At 46.3% G+C, this 20,796-nt stretch overlaps 1 protein-coding gene across 4 annotated transcripts in view; it reads left to right on the top strand.

The window, feature by feature from the left end:
• The window catches only part of TASOR2 (transcription activation suppressor family member 2), a 45,684-nt gene that overhangs the window by 226 nt on the left and 24,662 nt on the right, over positions 1-20,796 (top strand). For 3 of the 4 annotated variants that reach the window (XM_065642970.1, XM_065642960.1, XM_065642980.1), the window contains exons 2-11: positions 10,727-10,872; positions 11,982-12,077; positions 13,199-13,271; positions 15,139-15,230; positions 15,885-16,022; positions 16,113-16,237; positions 16,335-16,354; positions 16,460-16,559; positions 17,317-17,417; positions 18,961-19,064. In XM_065642970.1, coding sequence (XP_065499042.1) covers positions 10,727-10,872; positions 11,982-12,077; positions 13,199-13,271; positions 15,139-15,230; positions 15,885-16,022; positions 16,113-16,237; positions 16,335-16,354; positions 16,460-16,559; positions 17,317-17,417; positions 18,961-19,064 — 995 coding nt within the window. Of the gene's footprint in view, positions 1-10,726; positions 10,873-11,981; positions 12,078-13,198; positions 13,272-15,138; positions 15,231-15,884; positions 16,023-16,112; positions 16,238-16,334; positions 16,355-16,459; positions 16,560-17,316; positions 17,418-18,960; positions 19,065-20,796 lie in introns of those variants that run through there. The other variant, XM_065642990.1, reaches the window with a different exon arrangement.

The raw sequence follows: 20,796 nt of genomic DNA, 5'->3' as shown, positions 1-20,796 counted from the left end.
CGGGGCCGGGGGGAGCGGGCGGGCGGATCCATCCCACCCTTCGGTGTGAGAGGAGAAGCCGAGCCGGGTTTGCCCTTGATTCTGCAAAACCGGGGCCGTTTGGCCTCGTGGGGATGAGCCTGAGGGGGGGTCCCTGTGCCTGAGAGGGGTCCCTGAGCTGAGGGGGACTCTGAGGGGGTCCCTGTGCTGGGGAGTTTCCCTGTGCTGAGGGGGACCCTGTGCTGAGGAGGGGACCCTGCACCTGAGGGGGAACCCTGCACCTGAGGGGGAACTCTGTGCTGAGGGGGTCCCTGCGCCTGAGGAGTTTCCCTGTGCTGAGGGGGGGACCCTGCACCTGAGGGGGGGACCCTGAGGGGTGTCCCTGCACCTGAAGGGGGTCCCCGTGCTGAGGGGAGATCCTGTGTCTGAGGGGGAACAGCCTCCAGGCCGGGGCGGGAGGCACCTTCCCTGAGCCCCTGTGCACCTGGAGGCCTCTGACACGTGGAAAGCAGGTTTTTTTAATTTAATTTTGACCATCTCGCCGGGGACGCATTGACTTCTCCAAGCTCCTTGTGCTGGTAGCTGACCCGTTGCGGCTGGGAGAGCCGCGGTCCTTTTTGGTTTTGTGGCTGTAAAACCTTCAATCTGTCCTTGGGGAGCTGTGCTGGTCAATGTAGGTACCTTTCAGGAGCAAGATATCGAAATACAAACAGATTGACCGTGTGCTGCTCCCTGCCTGGGTGTTGAAGGTTCAGAGGCCCCTTTGCTCCCCTCCTTGGAGCAAACGCACTGCCCTGTGGGGCTGGAAATCTGCCTTAAATGAGGGAGAAAAAATGTATTTCTCCTCTGGTCCCACACAGTTCTGCTCACAGGTTGTCTTCAAATTGTCCTGCAGAGGCTCGGATAGGAGCAGGGCTTGCCGAGTTGAAGGGGGGATAATCTGGGATAAATGGAGCAAGGCAGAGGGTGGACAGCACAAAAATAGTTGTAAAACTTGTTCCTTACTCTATGGGAACGAAGATTTTTTAAAAAATGTATGATAAAGCTTGTCTGGCCCAGCATAATCAGTAGCCCAGTGGTTTGGTGCTCATTGTGGATGCAGGAGATGCAAGGCGAAGCGAAGCTCTGGGGGGATTCAAGTCAGACCATTAACCTCATGGTTTTACTCCAAGGATTTGGTCAAAGTGCGTGTTTCTTAGCGCTCCTTGATAGATCTTGTTACAGCGCTTAAAAGAGACTGGTAACGGACAGGGAGACAGACACGGGTCTCTAGTGGCTTTAGCTGTCCTATGGTTGAGTTCGGAAATTCCAGGTCTGCATTTGAATGAATTTCTTAGATATAGTTTGCTGTCAAGAAAATGTCTGATTTCACAGAAATTGCTGTTTTCCAATCAAAAAATCTTCTGTCGGAGAATTCTCCATCTGCTCTAATGAAGTGTAAGTACTTGCCTAGGACCAGAGACTGTATTACCTGGCTCTGAAACTGGTTTTACATACTAGTTTAGTCTATTTTTAGTGTTCCTCTTAAACCTGGCGGTTTTGGCGGTAGCAGAGTTGAGTTAAATGTTCCCCATTCCCAAATACTCACCCCTGATACCTACTAACATCCACATCCCGCCCGACTTCGAGCTGTGTTGCTACAACTCTTTGTGGAACCTATCTGGATTAAATACAGCCTCTTTTCCTTTATTTTCTGCCACGGTTTGCCGATTTTCTTCATTACGCAGCCCTAGCTTTGCCAGGAGGGGAAGAGAAAGAGCCTCATGGCAAGGGCTGAAATGCGTGTGGGATTTACAGCTTGGGTGAAACTGGGCTGGTTTTATTATATGAAATATATATGTTGGTCACTCTGGCACCTGCTGCAGTGACCAGCTGGTAATTCTTGGTTTGAATCGCTTTGAGACAAGAAAGTGGCTTGTTTATTATTTCTGGTAAATGCTATTTTTGCACAGTTTGGCTTTAAGGTTTGGGGTTTTTTTGGTGGTGAAATAACTACCCACTAGTTCTGGTGGGGTGTTTGGAGTCAGTGTGCATGGAGATTTTAGTACTTGGCTTTGGTTCTGTTTTTATTTGAAACTATAAGTGTGTCTTGGTAAGTTCTGCAGTCAAAGGGTCCACAGAGAGTGTGTGGTTAGAGCTCTATTACCGTATCAAGCACAACAAGAGACCGGGGGAAAGAAAATCAATGCTGAAAGGAGAGCATCTGTAGCAAGAGGAAAAGTAACGTAAGGGAACAAGCCTAAGAAAGAATATAATTCCTGTTTGGGAGGTTTTCAGGCTTGCTCAAAGGCAAAAGGAGTAAGTAACCAGCAGTCTGGAGACGTGCAGCTGCAGGATTCGAGGCAGGGGAATCGTGCGCCTGCTTTTTCCAGCCACAAACAAGCGGTTTGGTTTTTTGGTTTTTTTTTATTTTTTTAATTTTCCCAAATGGAAACTACAAGGGGGAAATCTGCCTTGGGGAGGTTGTTTTTAACAGATGAACTGTTGCTCTTGCTCTTACGAGGCTGCCTGTGTGTCAGGATGTTTCACGGGAGGGCTGGATGTTGCTCTGCGGGCACTGTGTGGTCGGATGGGTTTCGACACGTGGGTTTCAACGTAGCGTCTGTGGGCTGCACACAAAGGATCCGCGAAACGTAACCTCGCAATGGCAACCAGCGGGGTTTTGGTTTGCTGAGCATGAGTCTGCAGCTCACCCACAAGGTCAAAACTCATCAAGTCTGGCTGTCTTAGACCATCACAGTTACTGTGCTGGCATGGAGAATCACTTGCTGCCTGGTTTTGCAAAAAAAGGATATATTTCGTTGTTTAAGTGCTAAAATACCTGTACTTCTGCTAGATTTGGGAAAAGTCAATGCAGACACCTGCAGCTGAGTGAATTCACAAGTGACGTCGGCCCTTTAGAAGGTGATGGAAGAGGGGAGCTGTGGCACGACAGGGCTTTGAGGAGCATCTGCTGATATAAAAGGCAGCAACAAGTGTCTGTGCAATGCATCAGCGAGGGAAAACCTGTAATAACCACATCCTCAATGATGCGAGCAGCTGAAGGTAACAGAAGGAAGGTTATAAAATCAAAGAAATGTTACATGGAAGGTTTCTCTAGTGCAGGACTCCTACTCTGAGTAGATTTTTCACCAGAGTTGGGGGCAGCTGTGGCTTTGCCCAGCCAGGAATGGGGACCCCCCACCTCTCTGTGACCTGTCCTAAGGCTGCATCACCCTCCAGGGGACAAATTTCATCCTCAAGTCCAGTATGAACCTCCCGAGGTGCAACTTGAGATGTTTCCCACTGTTGTTTCCATCTGCCGGTGCCAGAAGAGAAGCTCCATCATCTCTGTGACTCCCATCAGGTAGCTCTGGGCTGCAGTTGGATGTCTTACGACACGGGGTTTTTTTACATAATGTAGGAACTTCACCTTCCCTACCTGTGATGAAACTAATAATGTTTTCTTCCCAATAAACTAGATATGTTCAGATATCAGAGTGATGTTAAACCTGCATTGGCAGAGCTCAAGTGGAGGTGTCTATGTAAAGGCTGCCGGTCCTCTCCTGAGGGGGTGCCGGGGGTTCCCTGCATCACCTGACTCCTAAAATTCCTCTAAATTAAATAATGCCAGACTCTGATGTTGAGCTGAAGAGCATTACAAAAGCTCCTACGGCCGACATTTCTGCATTCCTGGGCTACCTGATCCCAGAGGTAACTGAAAATACTCTCCAGCACCTGGGTTTTCCAGCCTAGCAGCAATCACCGTGTCTCACTGTGGAAGAGTGTTTTAAATACATCAAACCAGGAGATTGCAAAAGATACCATCTCACCCCAAACAGGGACAGAACTCCTAGGTTTAAGGCCAAGGATGTTAATTTAGGAGTGGAGCTGCATCAGCCTGCTTAATTTTTTCAGCTAATTGCAAAAGTTACAGAGCTGTTGTGTCCAAAATTCCCTCCTTGCCCAGCGATTTGAATGTTCAGTTCTTGTGGGGGGAAAAATAGCTCCACGGTTACGTGTTCTTGAACCTCTGTGAGGCAACCACTCTGAGAATATGAGGAAACATCCGCTGCCGAGACGTGTTCTGTAACAATCTGTTGCGACTATTTACTTACAGGAGACCTGTAGCAGTTGCAGGATAATTGACTTGATAAGTTCCTGGTCTTGCATATGAAGGTGCCATATAGAGCAGGAGATGCTTCCTACCACAGTCACACTAATGTGACACTGCAGATCTGTCATCTGGTGTTGAAAAGGCTCCAAGCATGTCGGAACAGGGGGAAAATCTTGTGCCGATTTCATGGGCTGTCCCAGCTGAGACCCAAGATCCATCTTGGCTGGTGTCCTGACTCCAGGAGCAACCACGTAGGGAAAAGTATGTGAATAAAGGTACCGTGCTCTTTCTCCTGAAAACTCAAACCACTTGAGCATGTTTGTGGCCCAGGGACTTCCCGAGGAAGAGGTGGAATCTTTGCATTTAATAGATTTTTTTTTTTTTTAAAGCTGATACTTGAACTCATTTGCAGCATCCTGTGGCGAGACCTTCAGAAAATGTTACTTTTTTTAGAGCCATTCCTGGGTCTGCCGGACAGCCTGTGATAACAACCTGTGCCACATCTTTCCCCTTTCATTTGCCAACATCCCTGCAAACGGGCGCCTCCATCAGCCCAGTTTAAGCCAGAGATCTTGTTTAGGCTGGATCATGAGCTTGAGCCTCCCCTGGTAACCCATCCTGTGCCCAACATCTGCCTCTGGTACATAGAATATCCAGGATACGTTGGCTCTGTTGTACATGGTTTAGATCAGATCTGTATGGAAAGTTCAGACAACTCTACTTATTAGCAGCCCAACAAATACAAGTTTAGAATAGTTATCAGGGTCTTGGAGTGGAAAAAAACAGGAAGGAAAAAGGCGAGAAAGCGAAAGAAAAAGATGCTGGGAAGCCACAAAGCAGGAAAAGTTGCTGCTAATGGCAGGAGCAGCAGGAACAAGGACTTGTGTGGAGTAGGAGAGTGTATTTTGAGATCGAAAGGCTTTGAAGAACCTACACTAAAACACAAGTAAACCCCCAAAAGGTTCAAATATGCCAAGTTGAATAATTTTTTTTGCTTCAGTGCCGCGCTGACCGTGGCCTGGACCAGTCCCCATGGGCACAGAACACCTGCTTCGTGGTGGGGATCGCTCTGCCTTGGGTGATCAGTTTGCAAATACACCGAATATCAGCTAGCTGTGTGAGCGATATGTGCTGTATTTCTTCACCTGGTTACTCCTGGAGAGTAAATGTAAGTTTATCATTAACTGAAAATACTTTACGAGAGTCAGAAGCATCTGCCATAGTCAACATGTTGTTATTTTGTGGGCGCGATGTCTTCCTGCTCCTAGACATTTGTGGGAGATAGTGATTTTGGGCTTAGTCTGTCTTAATTTGGCTCAGTTTTTGACTTGAACTGAAAGAGGAAGGTGACTCCTCCACTTCAGCATTAATGAGCCAAGACTCATTATACAAATTGTGCCGTACATGTGTAGCAGTTGTGACCTGCAGGTGGGTGAATGTTGTGATTGTGAGGTTCTCAGGGCTCTGCAACACACAAAGAGATGAAAGTCCACGTTTGTGAGAATTTCTTTATTAAAAATTACTAGAAAACTACTATTAATTGCGCTACAAGTCACTATAAAATTACCGCTAGGAAAGCAAGTATTTATATATTACAAGAGTAAAGCAAATGGTTGGACTCGATGATCCTGAGGGTCTCTTCCAACCGAAATGATTCTATGATTCTAAATATGTGGATATTACAAGTTGTTACAGAATTCCAGCTAGCAAAGCAAGTCTGTATTTAATTAACCTTTATCTAAGTGTGCAACTGTAAATATTTTACATTGAGGTGTCACTGGTGCAACAGTCACCAAACTGCTCCCGGGAATGGGGTGAATTGGCGATGAAAAAGTCACATTTCAAAAATGATCCATGTCACCGAGTCCAGAATCACGCGAGTGTCCTCAGTGAGGGTCCAGTCTGTCCGTGAGGTCTCATTGGGGAAGCTTTTCCAGAAAAACTCTTTTTGGCTAGGTAGCAAGTTACTTTTTTTACTTTTCTTTTGGTGTAGAGATGTAAGTGGGTGTAGGACATCAGTTCCCAGAATAGTTGCTGCTGACTTCTGGTTTTGTAGAAGGTCAGTTCGTTATCTCAGTTTCTTTGTCCTGCCAACTGCTCCCATCAAGGAGGTTTTGTCTGAGCTTAACAGGGGTGTCTCAGGACTCCTGGCTAAAGAGAAGTCTTTATCAGTATGTTTTCCAAGTCACCTTTGTGGCTGCTTCATCAGAAGGTTGTAGCTAGAAGAATTTTGCAGGTAAATAGCTGGTCAAGCATGTTGTGCCGTGAATTTTTTAACGCAGAGTTAAAAGGGACAGTTCGTATAATTGTTGTAATAATTACCACGTGCTAGAAACGGTTGGGAAGTAAAACTAGAGAGTGAAAGCAGCAAAATCAGGATGGAAGATTAGGAAAAGAAGTACAAACTGGACTTCAGCAGAGCTGAAGAAGTCAGAGGGTGGTCCTAAGGAGTCTCAGCTGTCACGTGGCGGTGCCAGAAGTGACACTGCCGGTGACACCTGCTGTGACAGCTCATGCTGATGATGGGACCAAGCCAGGAGAATGGAGAAGATTCCAGTTTGAGAGAGGCAAGACAGAGAAGGGCCGTGGGAAGGGACTGTGCAGGAGCAGTTGTGCCAAGGATGGGTCAAAAGCGCCATAGATGATCTTTGTGGCTGTGTCTGGTGTGTGGTGACCATGCTCGCTTGCAGAATTTTGGAGATTTGAGAGCAAAGAAGCAAACCTTGTTCTCTGTACAAATACGGGGTTCGAAAGCCGTGTGTTTTCCACCCAGGCTGACTTTGGAAGTCTCTGCGTGGTGAGGCCGCCCAGAGGGCACGTGAAGATGGATGAGCCAAAGGAGGATCCTGGTTTTGGGAAGTTTGTGTCTCTTGGCCTCGTCCGGCCCTGCTGATCAACATCCAGCACCTGCAGGAACCCTGAATCAGACAGAGGAGCAACGACATGCAGTTCCTGGGAGATGTATGGGCCTGGTGGGGCTTGTCCACCCGGGTTGGCTTTAGTCAACAATTTGCAGAGGACAGAATGGGGGATCTCGAGACATTTGCAGGTGCAATCAGGGAGTAAAGGTCAAAGAAACTGGGTTTAGATTGAGAAAAGGAGGAGGAAGAAGGTCAGCAGCTTTCCAAGGAACGCAGTGCTCTTGGAGGATGACTTCTGCACAGCCACAGCACGAGGAAAAGGTCATAGAATCATTTTGGTTAGAAGAGACGCTCAAGATCACTGAGTCCAACCATTAACCCAGCCCTGACACTGCCCCATGTCCCTGAGAACCTCATCTCCGCATCTGTCCAACCCCTCCAGGGATGGTGACTCCAGCACTGCCCTGGGCAGCCTGTTCCAATGCCCCACAGCCCTTTGGGGAAGAAATTGCTCCCCAGATCCAACCTCAACCTCCCCTGGCGCAACTTGAGGCCGTTTCCTCTGCTCCTGGCGCTTGTTCCTGGGGAGCAGAGCCCGACCCGCCCTGGCTCCAAGCTCCTTTCAGGCAGTTCAGAGATCAGAAGGTCTCCCCTCAGCTCCTGTTCTCCAGCTGAACCCCCAGCTCTCTCAGCCGCTCCCATCACACTTGTGCTCCAGCCCCTTCCCCAGCTCCGTTCCCCTCTCTCAACTCGCTCCAGTACCCGCATGAGCCTAAATTCCAGCGTTGGCAACTGATGTTAATGGTTGCAAAGGTGACTGGTTTTTTTTTTCCCTTGCTCTAAGGGTAGGAAATCACCAGGACAGGCTGTGAATCCCCTCCCCAAGGATTTCGGGGCACAAATAACACCCGCTGTGGGTTCAGCTGGGCCGGGTTTTTCCACCTCTCCTCCAGCCGTCAGTCCTGCAATTCACCTCTGCTCCAACCGATCCCCGTGCGAGAAGTCGCTCCTTGAGGATGCTGCACGGTGGTAGGAACACGTCGGACGGATACTTTCACTTTTACTTCTGGTGTAGCCACTTTCGCTTTCGCCTCCTCACAACCTGCACAGACTGTCAAGGGCCTTCTGCTCCTGCAAATGAAACCTGGATGTATCAGGGTTTTGTGTGTGTTTGTGTGAGTCCAGACTCTTCCTTAGGATGGGAATGGATCCAGAGGAGCCTCTGAAATCCGAACAGGGAGCCGAGGGTCACCGTGAGCTGCTGAACTCTGTGCCACGCTTGACGATTGTTTCATCTCATATATTTGTATATTACTATGGCAACTTTTTTTTTTTTATTCCTCTTTTGGACTTTCATTTTTATGCTGCAGTTGAGCTTGCGGGGAGGAAAAAATATTTGAGTTATCACTTGCGAAGTCCCTGGTTTTGTGGCATTTCCAAGAGCTTCCCAGCTTTTTTTTTTTTTTTTTTTAAAGCCTTTACCCCTTAAAGATACTGAATATCCAATGCTTTTGCTGATTTAATACCCACACCCTCAATATGTGTTCTGCACCTTGAGGGGATTTTAACCCCATAATCTCTTTGTCGACTCCATGTCTCATGTAGCATGGAAACACACAACTGATCCCATCTCACACATTTAGACGTGGCTTTTCTTATGCTCCGAGACCTCAAATTTGTCGATGATGCAGAGTTGTGAGTTGCTATTGGTAGAAGGAGCAGAATGTCACACCCTGAAAAGTGAGATTTTTGGAGCAGTAAGTGTGAAATTAAATAGCAACCGTGTGCTTTTGGGACATAAAGACCAGTCGAGGGAGCTGGGCTTGTTTAGGCTAATGGAAAAGATGCTGAGAACAGGAGAATGACTCTGAATACAAGTGCTGTGGTGCTCCAGCAAGAAGCAAGAAGGGATGTTATATTTGGTCCAAGCCCTTGGACAGGGATATAATTCCCTGATGTGGTTTCCAAGGAGTCTGAACTCCCTGGCTGCTTCTCTGAGATCCACAGGACACAAGAGACACAAAAGAAAATGAAAAACTAACGAAAAAAGCGAGGAATCTTTACATCCATTTCTATCCTCGTTAGGCTCAAAGAGAGAAAACAGTACTAGTGAGAGAAAGCCAGGAGACCTCTTTATTTTTCATTTTTCTGCCCTTGAGAGCCAAGTTGTGTTCACCTGCTTTTGCTACTAGTTCTGATATAATAATTACAGCGGCATCACCTGAAAGTGGGAGGTTTACAAAGTGAATCCGAGAGGGCACAAAAGACTCAGAGCAACATTAAGAGGCACAAAAGTACTTTTAAAGACTTTCCTTTTTGTGCTCCGAATTTCCATGCCCGCCTGCCATCCACGTGCTTTTCTTAGAACCATTTTTAGAGCTTTTTTAATCGTGTTTCCCCCGACTTTTTGCCTTGTCTGGATTTTCTTTTGCTTGGCACAAAGCAGACCTTGTTAAGCCCCGTAGCGCAAACTGGCTGAACTGGCTTAGAGCTGTGTAGCTAAATGAGTTTAATACACGTAATTTGAACTGTTATTTTTCCTGTTCCTTCTATGAGGTCTTTTTTTGGCTTTGAGTAATTTGAGAGGAATAACAAGATTTGTGACATAAGGAATGATTCTCTCTTTTCTTCTTTCTAATTGGGGGGAGGAAAAGAAACAAACTATTGAAACTTACACTTCAAAAATAGGAGTCAAAACCCCAAGCAGGTTGCAGGGCGATAACAGATAGTATCTTGCTCATCACCGAAGGAATGTGGACCTTTTAGAGGTTAAAATGAGAACCTATTTACTTCAAAATTGTCAGTGATTTTCTTGTTAAAGAGCAATCAGGGTTCAAAATCTGCTCTTTGGGTGGAGTTCGAGTTTGGGTGGAGATTCTCCATTTCTTTCCTGATAGGTAACTGCTTTATTTTCTAAAGTTTACGGTCAGAAGAAATAAACCTTTTCAGTGCGTCTATGCTGCCAACTCAGCTTGGGATTTGAAATCTTGTAGCTCATGAATCACCCCCAGCAATAAAAGTTTTTTTTCAAATGTGCAACAGAGACTAAACCCGGGATTTCCTGTGTTTCTAAGTGGCTGCTTTATTTAATATTTTGATTTTAACACCTGCAACAGCACAAATACTGCAAACTTTTCTTTGTTTCTCTATCCTTATTTAATTTGTCTCATGCTTTGGGACCTCTTCTTGCCGGGATGCTGTTGGGAAGTGTTTTACTGGGATATTTTATTTCAGAAATGTCTGGAGGGAGTTTGGGCTTTGAGAAAGCTCTGCCCCTTGAGGCTTTGAAGGAAGATCTGAAGATCTTTATAGTGAAACAGATAAATCCAAGAAGCTGAGCAGGCACCAAGATATTCCCTATGTGTAGACATCAACTCTCACAGCCTAAAAGAGTGTGCGGTGAATCTAAGTAACTTTTTAGCACAAGAGAAAACTGACCTGCTCAGCGTAAAGTTAATTTACCACCAGGCTTTCCATTTGGCAATTTATATATATATATATGTGTGTGTGTGTGTGTATATATGTGTATATAGATGTATATATATATTTATTATTTTTCTGTTGCAAAGGAAAAACTTTTAAGGGCTCACTGGCAAACAGGGAACTCAAATTCTTCCTCCTGAAGGATGATTTAACTTGCAGACAAAGATTTGGAGGTTGCTTGGCTGGAGAGGAGCTGCTGCTCCCAGTGGGAGCTGATCTGCTCCATGGAGACCTGGGCTTGTTAAATGAGGCCACATATTCAGCTCAGAGTTAATATTTACACCCGTTTTTTGATTTCTTCCTCCAGGTTTTCATCCAGAATCGGAAGAGTCGAGTTCCCTCTTGCAGACGGCGGTTTCAGTGCTGCAGGACTCCTACTTGGACTCTACATCTCAGGGGAGTTTCCAGTACAGCCAAGTGATTCTGGTGGAAAACACTGTTTTTCTAAACGAGGTGAGGCCGCTGGGGGAGCAGGGTGGTGCTGGTGTTTCTTTGGGAACTGCAAACATCTGTAAAAGCAGGTTTATTGGCCGGTCTGTCTTTCCTCTGCAGCACGTGGCTGATCTGCCAGCCTTGCGGAGCCCTGGTTGCAGTTCCTGACTGAACGGAGCCTTTTCTTTGCTTTCTGACACTTCTCCCTTCCCAGTCTGCTCAGGAACAAAAGATCCATTCAGCCAATGTTGCCAAACATTCAGCAGCAGTTCGTTCCTGGAGCAGACTTTCCTTTCCGGGCAAGGGGAAAAATCCTGGTGTGCTACGTAGCAGGAGAACTTTAATGTTATTTTACTTCTCCTGATTCACAGCAAGGCAGATTTCCATGTGGAATTTCTTTTTTCTGGCCTCACACCCATCCAGGCACCAGTTTTAACCCCATTTCCCTTTCTCCACCTGACTGGGACGTGTATAGAACTACTTTTAAAATGTCTTCATCCCTATAGTCCTGCTTTTGTTGGCATGGAAGACACGCCGTCTCCTCTGGGGACTAGAGATGACCAGGCTGCTTCTTATCGTGAATTGAATAGAGTTTAGACATTCTGACTGTATCTGGCATAGTCATTGTGGAGTTGGATGAAAAACTGGGAAAGCAGGTATCACATAATTTGTTGATTTGCCTGTGTGTTCTAAAGCCAAAATAAGCCAAAGCAGTGATGAGATGATTGTTTTCTTTTCCTAACAAAATGATTCTATGATTCTAACCCTGTTTAAAAAAAATCCCATACTTCTACAACTTCTTTTATTGAAGTCCCCAAACATCATGGACTCGGACCCGGCTCTGTTTGCTCCCTGTCTGCACTGAGGACACAGTCTGCTTTAATTATCAGACAAAAGAAATTGCAGTCGTGGTATTTGGCTGCAGCCAAACCCTCTGAGCTGTAGTTGCATGAGAGCACCTGCTCTCTCATCAAATAGTCCAGGCTTCCCTGGTCAGCGGAGAGAGAAAAAGAGAGATCCCTCCAAGCGTCTCCCCTTCTATAGGCATTTTCTTCATGGTTGAGGTGATGCTCAGTCTCTTGCGTCTGGCAGGAACGGACTGGAACAAAGTCTTGTTGTGTCTTGTGCAGCTCAAAGCTTTTGCCCAAGCGAAGGAAGCCGCCGGGTACAGCCAGGAGGAGCTGGAGGAGACCTTTGCGTTTCTCCTGTTTGATAACGAAGAAGAGGTAAACCTGAAATGTTTATTCAGCTTAACAAGTTTGATGCCAAGTGCCTCTGCCCCACCAAAGCCCAGCAGATCTGTTGACTGAAGTGTCCTGGCTCTCTGTACTCCACTTACCAGTACAATTATTACTGTATAAATAATCCAAAGCAAGTTCTGAAAGCAGCTCCTGGGATGTTTTAGTGATGGATCTTATTTTGCGTTTCTCCAATTGATTGCTCTTGGAGATTTAGCTGCCTCCTTTGCCCTCTGCAGGGAGATTGAAGGAGTCTCCCTTTGTCCCAGTGGATTTATGGTTGAGTAAAGACAGGTGAAACCTTCCATGTACACTTAGAAAAGCGCCTTTGTGACAGACGACAGGAGTTTGTCAGGTGGTTTTGGGCAAGTTCCCTTCATTTTGCCAACAAGGTGGAGAGAAAACCTGACGCGGCTATTAGGAAAGTTATTCCTGCCCATTTTTCACAAGGATGCTTTTGATTTTCTGGGAATTCACTTTTCATGTGATTTAATAACACAGTGCTAAATTGCTGTAGAGATGGTTTTGTCCAGGATGAGGGTGGCCTGAATGCACTTTAGTTCTGTTCATTTTGGATTGAGCTACAGCAAAATAAACCCCTTTCATTCTCAGTTTGGGGGCAGGAATTATCTTGCTTTATTTTAGCTGTTTGAAATTTAGCATCGTCTGCGCCAAGTGACTGAGCTCCTTGTACAGTCTTTAGGAAAGAGGGAGATCTCCAGGCAGCGTTTGGACCTCATTTAACTTGGGTGTGAAGATAAAGAAAGTGCAAAGTCCAGCGTTGCGCTTGCAGTGGTTTCTGGAGATGCTGGATTTGTTCCAGATTTTTCTAAGCTTTTGCTTCCATGGAGGTTTTTGTAACAACACTTGATAAACACAAGCATTTAGTATCTGAAACAACAATTTTTCTTCCTGTTAGTTCTTTTGGACGTCATATTTAGGGTTTTTTATACCATGGGTGTTTTAAGACTGTAACGTTCTGTCATTGACTCACAGCACGTATTTGCCTGTTGCAAGTATTTTGCCAACTGTTTTAGTACAAATTTCAGTCGCTGTGTCCCTTATTTTTAAAAAATAGATGGTAAAAGAGGCTGTCTCTTCTTTTGAAGGCAAAAGAGGTGTGTCAGAGAGGTCTCCGTGTAAACAGCAGCTCTATTTCCACGCTTGGCGACCCAGCAAAAGGTAAGATATTGATTCAGAGAACCAAGAGACCTGTTCACTGTTCTGGGGGATATTGACTCCTTTCAAAACAAAAGCAAAAGCCCAGACAGACTCCTGGTGCTGCCTTGTTATTTAATGCAAAAATCTACAGAAACTCTAATGTTTCTTACATGGGAAACTACATTTATTTGGATAAAGCAAGCAGCAGGTTTTTTTTCCTTCTGCCCCTTCAACCAGCTGAGGATGGGATCTTCCCCAGGGACTGTTATTATCTCTTCACCTCTCCATTTCAGGCTTTTTCTCCCTTGTTAGTAACAACCTTTGTCACCGAAGTGGCTTTTTGGCAGCTCTCCCCACTGGTTTGCTCGTCAGAGTCCATTTGCTGAGCTTTTGCCAACAGTCCTGTTAATAACCAGAGCAGATCGTGACGTGTCAAAACCCTTTTCAGTGTGTGCTCGTTCCTTGCCCAAAAGTCTGGAGGCCTCAAGACATGCAGTGTGGGATGTGTTACTCCGAGAAAATCCTTCTGCCAGAAGCAGAACGTCTCCCGGTGCTCATTCCCCAAGTCTTTGCAGGCCAAGGCACCTAATTATTGAACAGTCAATGGCAGTGAATGCAAAACCAAGCAATAATTGGTTATTTGGGTGTATATTTTTAGTCCAGATGGACTGAAGTGAACATTACAGAGTGTCTCTTTGTAGCCCTCCCCCTGCCTGGTCCCTGTTCCCCCCCTACAAACTTCTCTACCCATCTTGTCTACAACAATAAAGCAGGAGCGAAGAGCCAAGACCCTCTCATCCCCCCAAAAAATCCACATACATGCCCTGGGCATGGAGGAGGGATGAGAATAAGCCACATCAGAACGGGCCTTGTCACAGGGTAGAAGGTTCGTGTTGGCATCTGGGATGGTAAAGGACCATAAAGAGCCACAAAATGTCCCTGGGAAGGTTTGTGACACCCCATGGACCTGCTTTCACACCCCTGCAGAGTGTGTTCCTGACAGAAACATCCACGTTGCCTTTGCATGACTCCAAATTGAGCAAAGTACCTGCCCTGCTCGCAGTCTGAGTTGGAAACCCTTCACCAGATCTTTCTGTAAGAGACAAGCCCTCGCTTGGTGCGTTTTCACGTAGCATGGGCAAAACTGGCATTACCTGGGCTACTTCTCCCATTATTCTCTAAACTGATTTTCATTATGAACACAGCTTTCCTCTCCATTTCCAGCAAACATGGAATTTGAAGCTTCAATCCAAGAACTGAAGGAGAATTTTTAAGAAGCTCCTGAACTGGGAGACAAAAAAAATCATCTCTCCCATGAGGGAAGAGGAAGGCTGGCAGAATGACATTTTCTTTTTCCTCAAAAGACAAGCTTTATCAGGCAAACTACTGCTACCGAGATGCTTTAAATAATGTGCCATTACTTTTTTTGGACTGGCCTTAATATGTAGATGGAGAATCAACAGGAATTTAGATGAAACCAATTGGGGATTTGAAGGGAGCAAGGTAACACTGCACTTGCTACAGTTACTACACTCCAAATCACTCAAGTGTCACGCATAAGCCTCATCTTCTATTTGGGGGTTGATTTTATATTTTGGGGGGGGGATAGTTGTTGCCTCGAGTTTGCTTTTTTAAAAATAATTTTTTTGTGCCAAATTAACTCATTTTCCAGAGCTACCCCTGAACGCTGTTCCATGCCAGCAGTCAAAAAAAAGAGAATGAAAGTCACAAAGTTTTGCCCTTTTTATGGCCGCAAGTGCCACTGCGGTTTGCAGTGCTGGCTCTGCAGAGATTCCCCACAAGGAGGGTCATTTTAACAGGATTTTTTTGGCAATCGGTTTTACTCCGCAGATGATTCACATGATCTTGCATTGCTTTGTTTTCACAGGGGTTTATATTTCCAGGTATGCAGACTGTCTTCATCCCAGACCCTGGTATCACGGCAAATCGGGCTATATTGTCGTTTGTAAGCTAATTAAGGTAAAATGCAAGTCTTTATTTTTATTATTTCTTTTCATAAGCCACTATACAGTGCAGACAGTTTTTAAGGAGAAAAGCAAGAGATGCAACTGGGTTGACTGGTGGCTGGCAGGGCAGCAGAGGGTGCAGAGGACCTTTCAAATTCCACCGCTGGGATCAGAAATGTGGGTCACCTTTTTCCCTGGATTCTTGAGTGTTTTGGGGGTTTGAGGGTGTAACCTTAAGGTGGCCGGGATCACAGCCCCATTCCCTTCCCCCTTTTCTCCCCTCCCCACCAGCTCCTGCTCACACTGTCTTCGGGGAAAAAGAGAATTCAGGGGTCTTTTAAAATACGTTTCTGTGAATAGTTATGCGTATTCTTTTATTTTTTCCTCCCCTTTTTTCTTTTTTTTGTTTATTTGGTTTTTGTTTGATTGCCTTCCCCCTTCCCCCTTCCCCCTTCCCCCTTCCCCCTTCCCCCTTCCCCCTTCCCCCTTCCCCCTTCCCCCTTCCCCCTTCCCCCTTCCCCCTTCCCCCTTCCCCCTTCCCCCTTCCCCCTTCCCCCTTCCCCCTTCCCCCTTCCCCCTTCCCCCTTCCCCCTTCCCCCTTCCCCCTTCCCCCTTCCCCCTTCCCCCTTCCCCCTTCCCCCTTCCCTTCTCCCATTTCCTGGCACAGGGGAAGGTCAAGGTGGTATCTGAGAATTACACAACCAGCTATACGAGCCCATCTCCCGGCTATGACTGCCATGTCGCTGTGGGCAGAAATAACGTCCCATCAAAGACCAGCCCCTACCAGGCCTTCATGCAGAGCCAGGTACAGATTTGCAGCCCAATGCTGACCCAGGTGCCTTGTTCGTTCCTCAGCATGTTTTTTTTTTCATCTGTGTTTCCCTTCTCACCCCAGTATTACGTGTATGAAGTATCCGATGGCAGTACTGCGGAGCGGCCCAGGCAGATCTGTCCGTACGTGCTCATCGCCTGCCAGTACAGGGAGCCGAAGGAAATGCCCGTCTTAGCACTAGAGAGCCTGTAAGCAACTTGTTCCAAAACATCTGGTCACTTTTGTGGGCTGTTTTCCTTTTCCCACTGCTAAATGTTCCATTTTTTTCTCCTCTCTTTTCTCTAGACCAGAGCTTAACCACAAAGGTAGGAGCATTTGGTGATTGGTTTTGATTTATAAATGTATTTTTCTCTTGTTTGCCCTGCTTTCCTCTCCTGCTTTCCCTGAGCTGTTATCTGTTTTGTGTGTAGCATCGTACTGTCCGTGGAGGGGGCAGCTCTCCATCCAGGGCCAGCTCTTGTGCAACATCGCCCTGAGGACCCCACACAGCTCCACCATTCCAGCCCAGCTGTAAGTTGCCCCTTTCTCTTCTTTTTTTGTGCAGTTTGTGGCATGTGAAGCATCACAGCCACTCTTGCAGATAGTTTTGGGATTACCTTTGGGTGTCTGTGTACCAGTGAAGGAAAGTTTTGTCTCTCCTTGTCACATCCCTTCGTTGATCAGCATCTTCGTCAGTGTCAGAAAAGTGGGTTTGGGCAGTCAGTGGTGCAGTGTCAGCAGCAGCTGGATGAGGACACAAGAGCAGGCCCTGAACTGCAGCTGGAAACAGCTGGATTTGGGCATTTCTTTTTCTTAACTGTTTAGAGGTGTTTATTCCAAATAAATTATTCCTGCTTGGGATTTTTCTTCTTGTGAGAAGCTGCTTCCTGATAGTGCAGGTATGGTCAGCGAGTTGTGTTTACAAGTTGGCACAATGGCAAATAAAAAATTGAGGTAACGAGCATTCAAAAAAAAAAAAAAAAGAGATATTTAAAATTTTGAGTAGTCAGAAGCCAACCAGCAAACAGCAGTTTGAAACAGCCAGTGACAGCCAGTAACGCGGCCACCGATATCAGTGTTTGGAGGTCAAATTCAGTGTTTGGATCCAAAATCAGTGTTTGGATCCTCAAGTCAGTGAAGTGCTAAGCGAGCTGCACCTTCTCGAGCCTTCTCCAGAGCTTCTTTCTCTGCTTTCACAGTAACAGGGCAGCCAGGACTCTTTGTTATTCTTAATCCTGAGAGCCCTTATCTGCTTGTGATCTGCTCATCTGCTGCTTTCTGCCCGCAGGCCTCCCAACCTGAACATGAACCATATCATGGGTTTGTCTGACTTGAAGAAAAAGCTACCGGGAGCTGCATTTGGGAAAAGAAATTACGTTGAGAATGAAGGTGAGTGCAGAACCCACCGGTGTGATGAGTAACATCCGCTCATGCTGTGCCAGAGGAATTGCCGTGGGGGGTCAGAGCTCAGGTCCACGTAGTGCTGGGTCGTTTTTTCAAGGGTGCCTGGTTGCAGATAAGCGAAGAAAAATGCCAAGGCAGCACAGGGAGGTTTTTCTGTCCACACTTATATGGTCTCCTGGTGTGAACCAATCCCTTTCCCAAAGCAGCCCTTTAATCGGCCTGTTCCTGCAACAGGTCAGGGTGGGAGACGTTGTTTTGAGACCCGAGCTTCTGTCCTGCAAGGTGCCAAATGTGGTGGAGCTGAGAGCAAATACAGAGAGACAAATTTTCCCCTCTCTACGAGGTGAGGGACACTCCACCTCTTGGAATCTCACCCAGCATCTCCTGCATCTGGACGGATTGAGGTAGCTGCCAGCAAAAAAAAATAAAAGATGTGGTTGCTTTGGTCACAGGTAGCGTATTTGTCACTTCAGGGGGACTGACAGTGACAGTGAGTGGCAGTGTGTGAGGGGAGAGGACTCCAGAAACCTTGGGGAGAGGTTGAGCAATCAGCAAATAAAAGCAGAGATTTGGGGAAGAGAGAGAAGGGCTCTACTCTCCCCTTAGTGGTGCTAAGAGACGCCACTTGTCTGTAGTCAACAATTCCCTGTCCTGATCAGTGCAAGATGGGGAGGAGAGGACCTGTGTCTAATTACACTTTGGTGCTCGTACTGCTGATTGCATTTTGGATTGGAGTTCTGAGGAGCCCAGCAGCTTGAACGCGTTGAGCTCCCAATGGCTGTGAGTGGCTGCTCACTGCAGCGGACACGCAGTTACTGACACAAATACCCCATGGAGAGCTCCAGATGTGATTTGCAGAAGCTCCAGGTGCGTTTCCACGTCATCTTGCACCGAAATAAGTGTGGCCTCCTGCAGTGTTGCCTCCCATCTGTGTAGATGGGACCAGCTGACGGCTAGCTTGTTTTGGGGGTTAGAATTCAGAGGATAGAGCCAGGGCAGGGGAGGAGGCAGGAGAAGTTGGGGAGGCCACTGCAACACTTGCTGAAGGTGCTGTGGGGCCAAAATCTTACAGTCGTCTGATGAAAGAGAGGAAATACTGAACAGAAGAATTTTGCTGTGAAATTCAGGGGAAGTAAGGTGGGCCTGAGATGTTGTCTTTGTTAAACTTCCTTAGGCATCAGAGTGCGGAATAAGGATGCTCCAAATCAGGGAGAGTCTGGCGTGTTAGAGTGAGGTGTTTCCCTCTGAAATGCTCCTTGTTTCTGTTGAAGCACACAGTGTTGGTTAAATTGCTTTTGTTAGCTGCAGAGATAAGATAAAGAACATCTCTGAAGTGTGGGTCAAAGAGGAAACTCTTTGCGATATGAATGCCTATACCAGCTTAGGAAATCTTGATAAGATTTTTTTTCTAAAGCCAGTGCTTCCACCAATTGCACACCCATCTTCTTGGTACAGGAGCGCTTGTTTGTTCAGAGCTTATGCGAGAGGCACTATTTCAACATCAAATTCTCTCTCTTTTTGTCTGCAGTCTGCTTTCAGGGCTTTTACTTCAGTCTATATGAAGTGGAAATATCAGATAAGGATCAATATAAAATGGATCTGTTAGTAGAAAATCTAAAGGAAAAGGACTTGGTAAGTATTTTAAAACATAGCCATTCTGGGTGGAAAGTGGCCTCTTTGAACTTTTAGTAACATTATTCACAGATTCTGAACTAGTGGAAAATTGATTGAATTTCCCTGGTTCAGGTATTATTTTCTTGCTTTGTTATTCTCAAACACAGCTTAGTTTTCTGTATAAAAACTGTTAACTGAAGATTACTCTCTATGAGCTGGGAACTGATTGCTAGGGTGAGCATGCCCTGCTGAGCAGAAAGCATTATACTAGGCAAACCTCTTCTTGGGCTATATTAATGCCAGATGAGATTATTTTATTGTCTTTATTCATGATTTTCCCCCTTGCATTGCAAACAGCATAGTGGACAAGGACTGCAAGGCAATCTTATATATTAAGAAAGCAGAAGCAAAGTCCCTCAATGCCAAAATGATAATTGCTAAGCAAAAGATATAAGATGTCACGCGTCTGCCTTTCTCCTTCTCGGCTAAAAAATAACCCCCACTCAGCTAGATACAGTTATGACACCAAAACCTCATGGGCTTCTGGGAGGTCTGAAAATATTGAGATTTGTCCTTTTTTTAACGGGTAATTTCCCTTGCAATGTATTATCCGATAAGGCTTTTTTCCCCAGCACGCTGGAATCCTTTTGTTCCCAGTGTGACCATCACATCCACTTGTGACACCAAGGGATGAACCTCAGCACGGCACCTGCGTCTCCGCTGGGTTTTGGGGTTGGGTTGGGTTTGCATTTGCTGCTCCTGGTTGCTCTCTCGCATCTGATGCTTCCTTGTAGATTCAAAGTAGTAAATTCATGGCCACAAGGGCATGTCCTCCCCTTGCTATAATTTGGCAGCGGCTCATGAAGTACCTGGATGTGCCGTTGCTGTGCAGCGCTGCTGAGGAGCTGCTCGCTTATGTGCAAATCCCACATGTAACGCACCAGAGCAAGTGTTTGTTGTGAATCCCTGTAAGAAAAACACTCTGACTCTCTAAAGCATTGATTAAACTATTGGTAACGACATGAGAAGAAAAAAAAAAAACAGGTTAGCAAAGACAATCTTAATGTTCCTTCACGTGCAAGTAATCCTGAACTGTGCAGCAGGGGTTGGACCTCTGGTTGGGGCACAGATCTGTCTGTGCTGCAGCTCTTAGAATCGCAGAATTTCTACATTTTGGTTGGAAAAGACCCTCAAGGTCATGGAGTCCAACCATAACCCACCCCTGGCACTACCCCATGTCCCTGAGAACCTCATCTCCGCATCTGTTCAACTCCTCCAGGGATGGTGACTCCAGCACTGCCCTGGGCAGCCTGTTCCAATGCCCCACAGCCCTTTGGGGAAGAAATTGTTCCCCAGATCCAACCTCAACCTCCCCTGGCGCAACTTGAGGCCCTTGGTCTCCTGGGCATCCACCTTGTGAAGGGCTCAAGTGAAAATGAAAGGGTGGCTGGTGCATGCTCTGGGTGCTGGGTGACATCTGCTGCTTTATGGCTCAACTTACCTCCTCACCTGCCCAAAAATCACCCTGTTGGTGAGAAACCACAGTTATTTCATCGAGCTTGATTTACGCAGCAGAGATTTTGGCTCTCATCCCTTCTGCTCTGCTGGCTTGAGACAACCAAACCAGGAGCTACTGTTCTGAAGAGTGAATATTACACTCAAATTGCTCAGCCTTTCCCAAGTTGTTCTGTTTTCCTGGAGAAAAGAGTCCGTGGGCATTACTCCAACCCTCTGTTATGTCTGAACATAT

Source organism: Caloenas nicobarica, chromosome 1, assembly GCF_036013445.1.
Source record: "Caloenas nicobarica isolate bCalNic1 chromosome 1, bCalNic1.hap1, whole genome shotgun sequence".
NCBI classification, from domain to species: domain Eukaryota; kingdom Metazoa; phylum Chordata; class Aves; order Columbiformes; family Columbidae; genus Caloenas; species Caloenas nicobarica.
The sequence above is the reverse complement of the archived record's forward strand: the minus strand, read 5'-3'. Positions and strand labels throughout refer to the sequence as shown.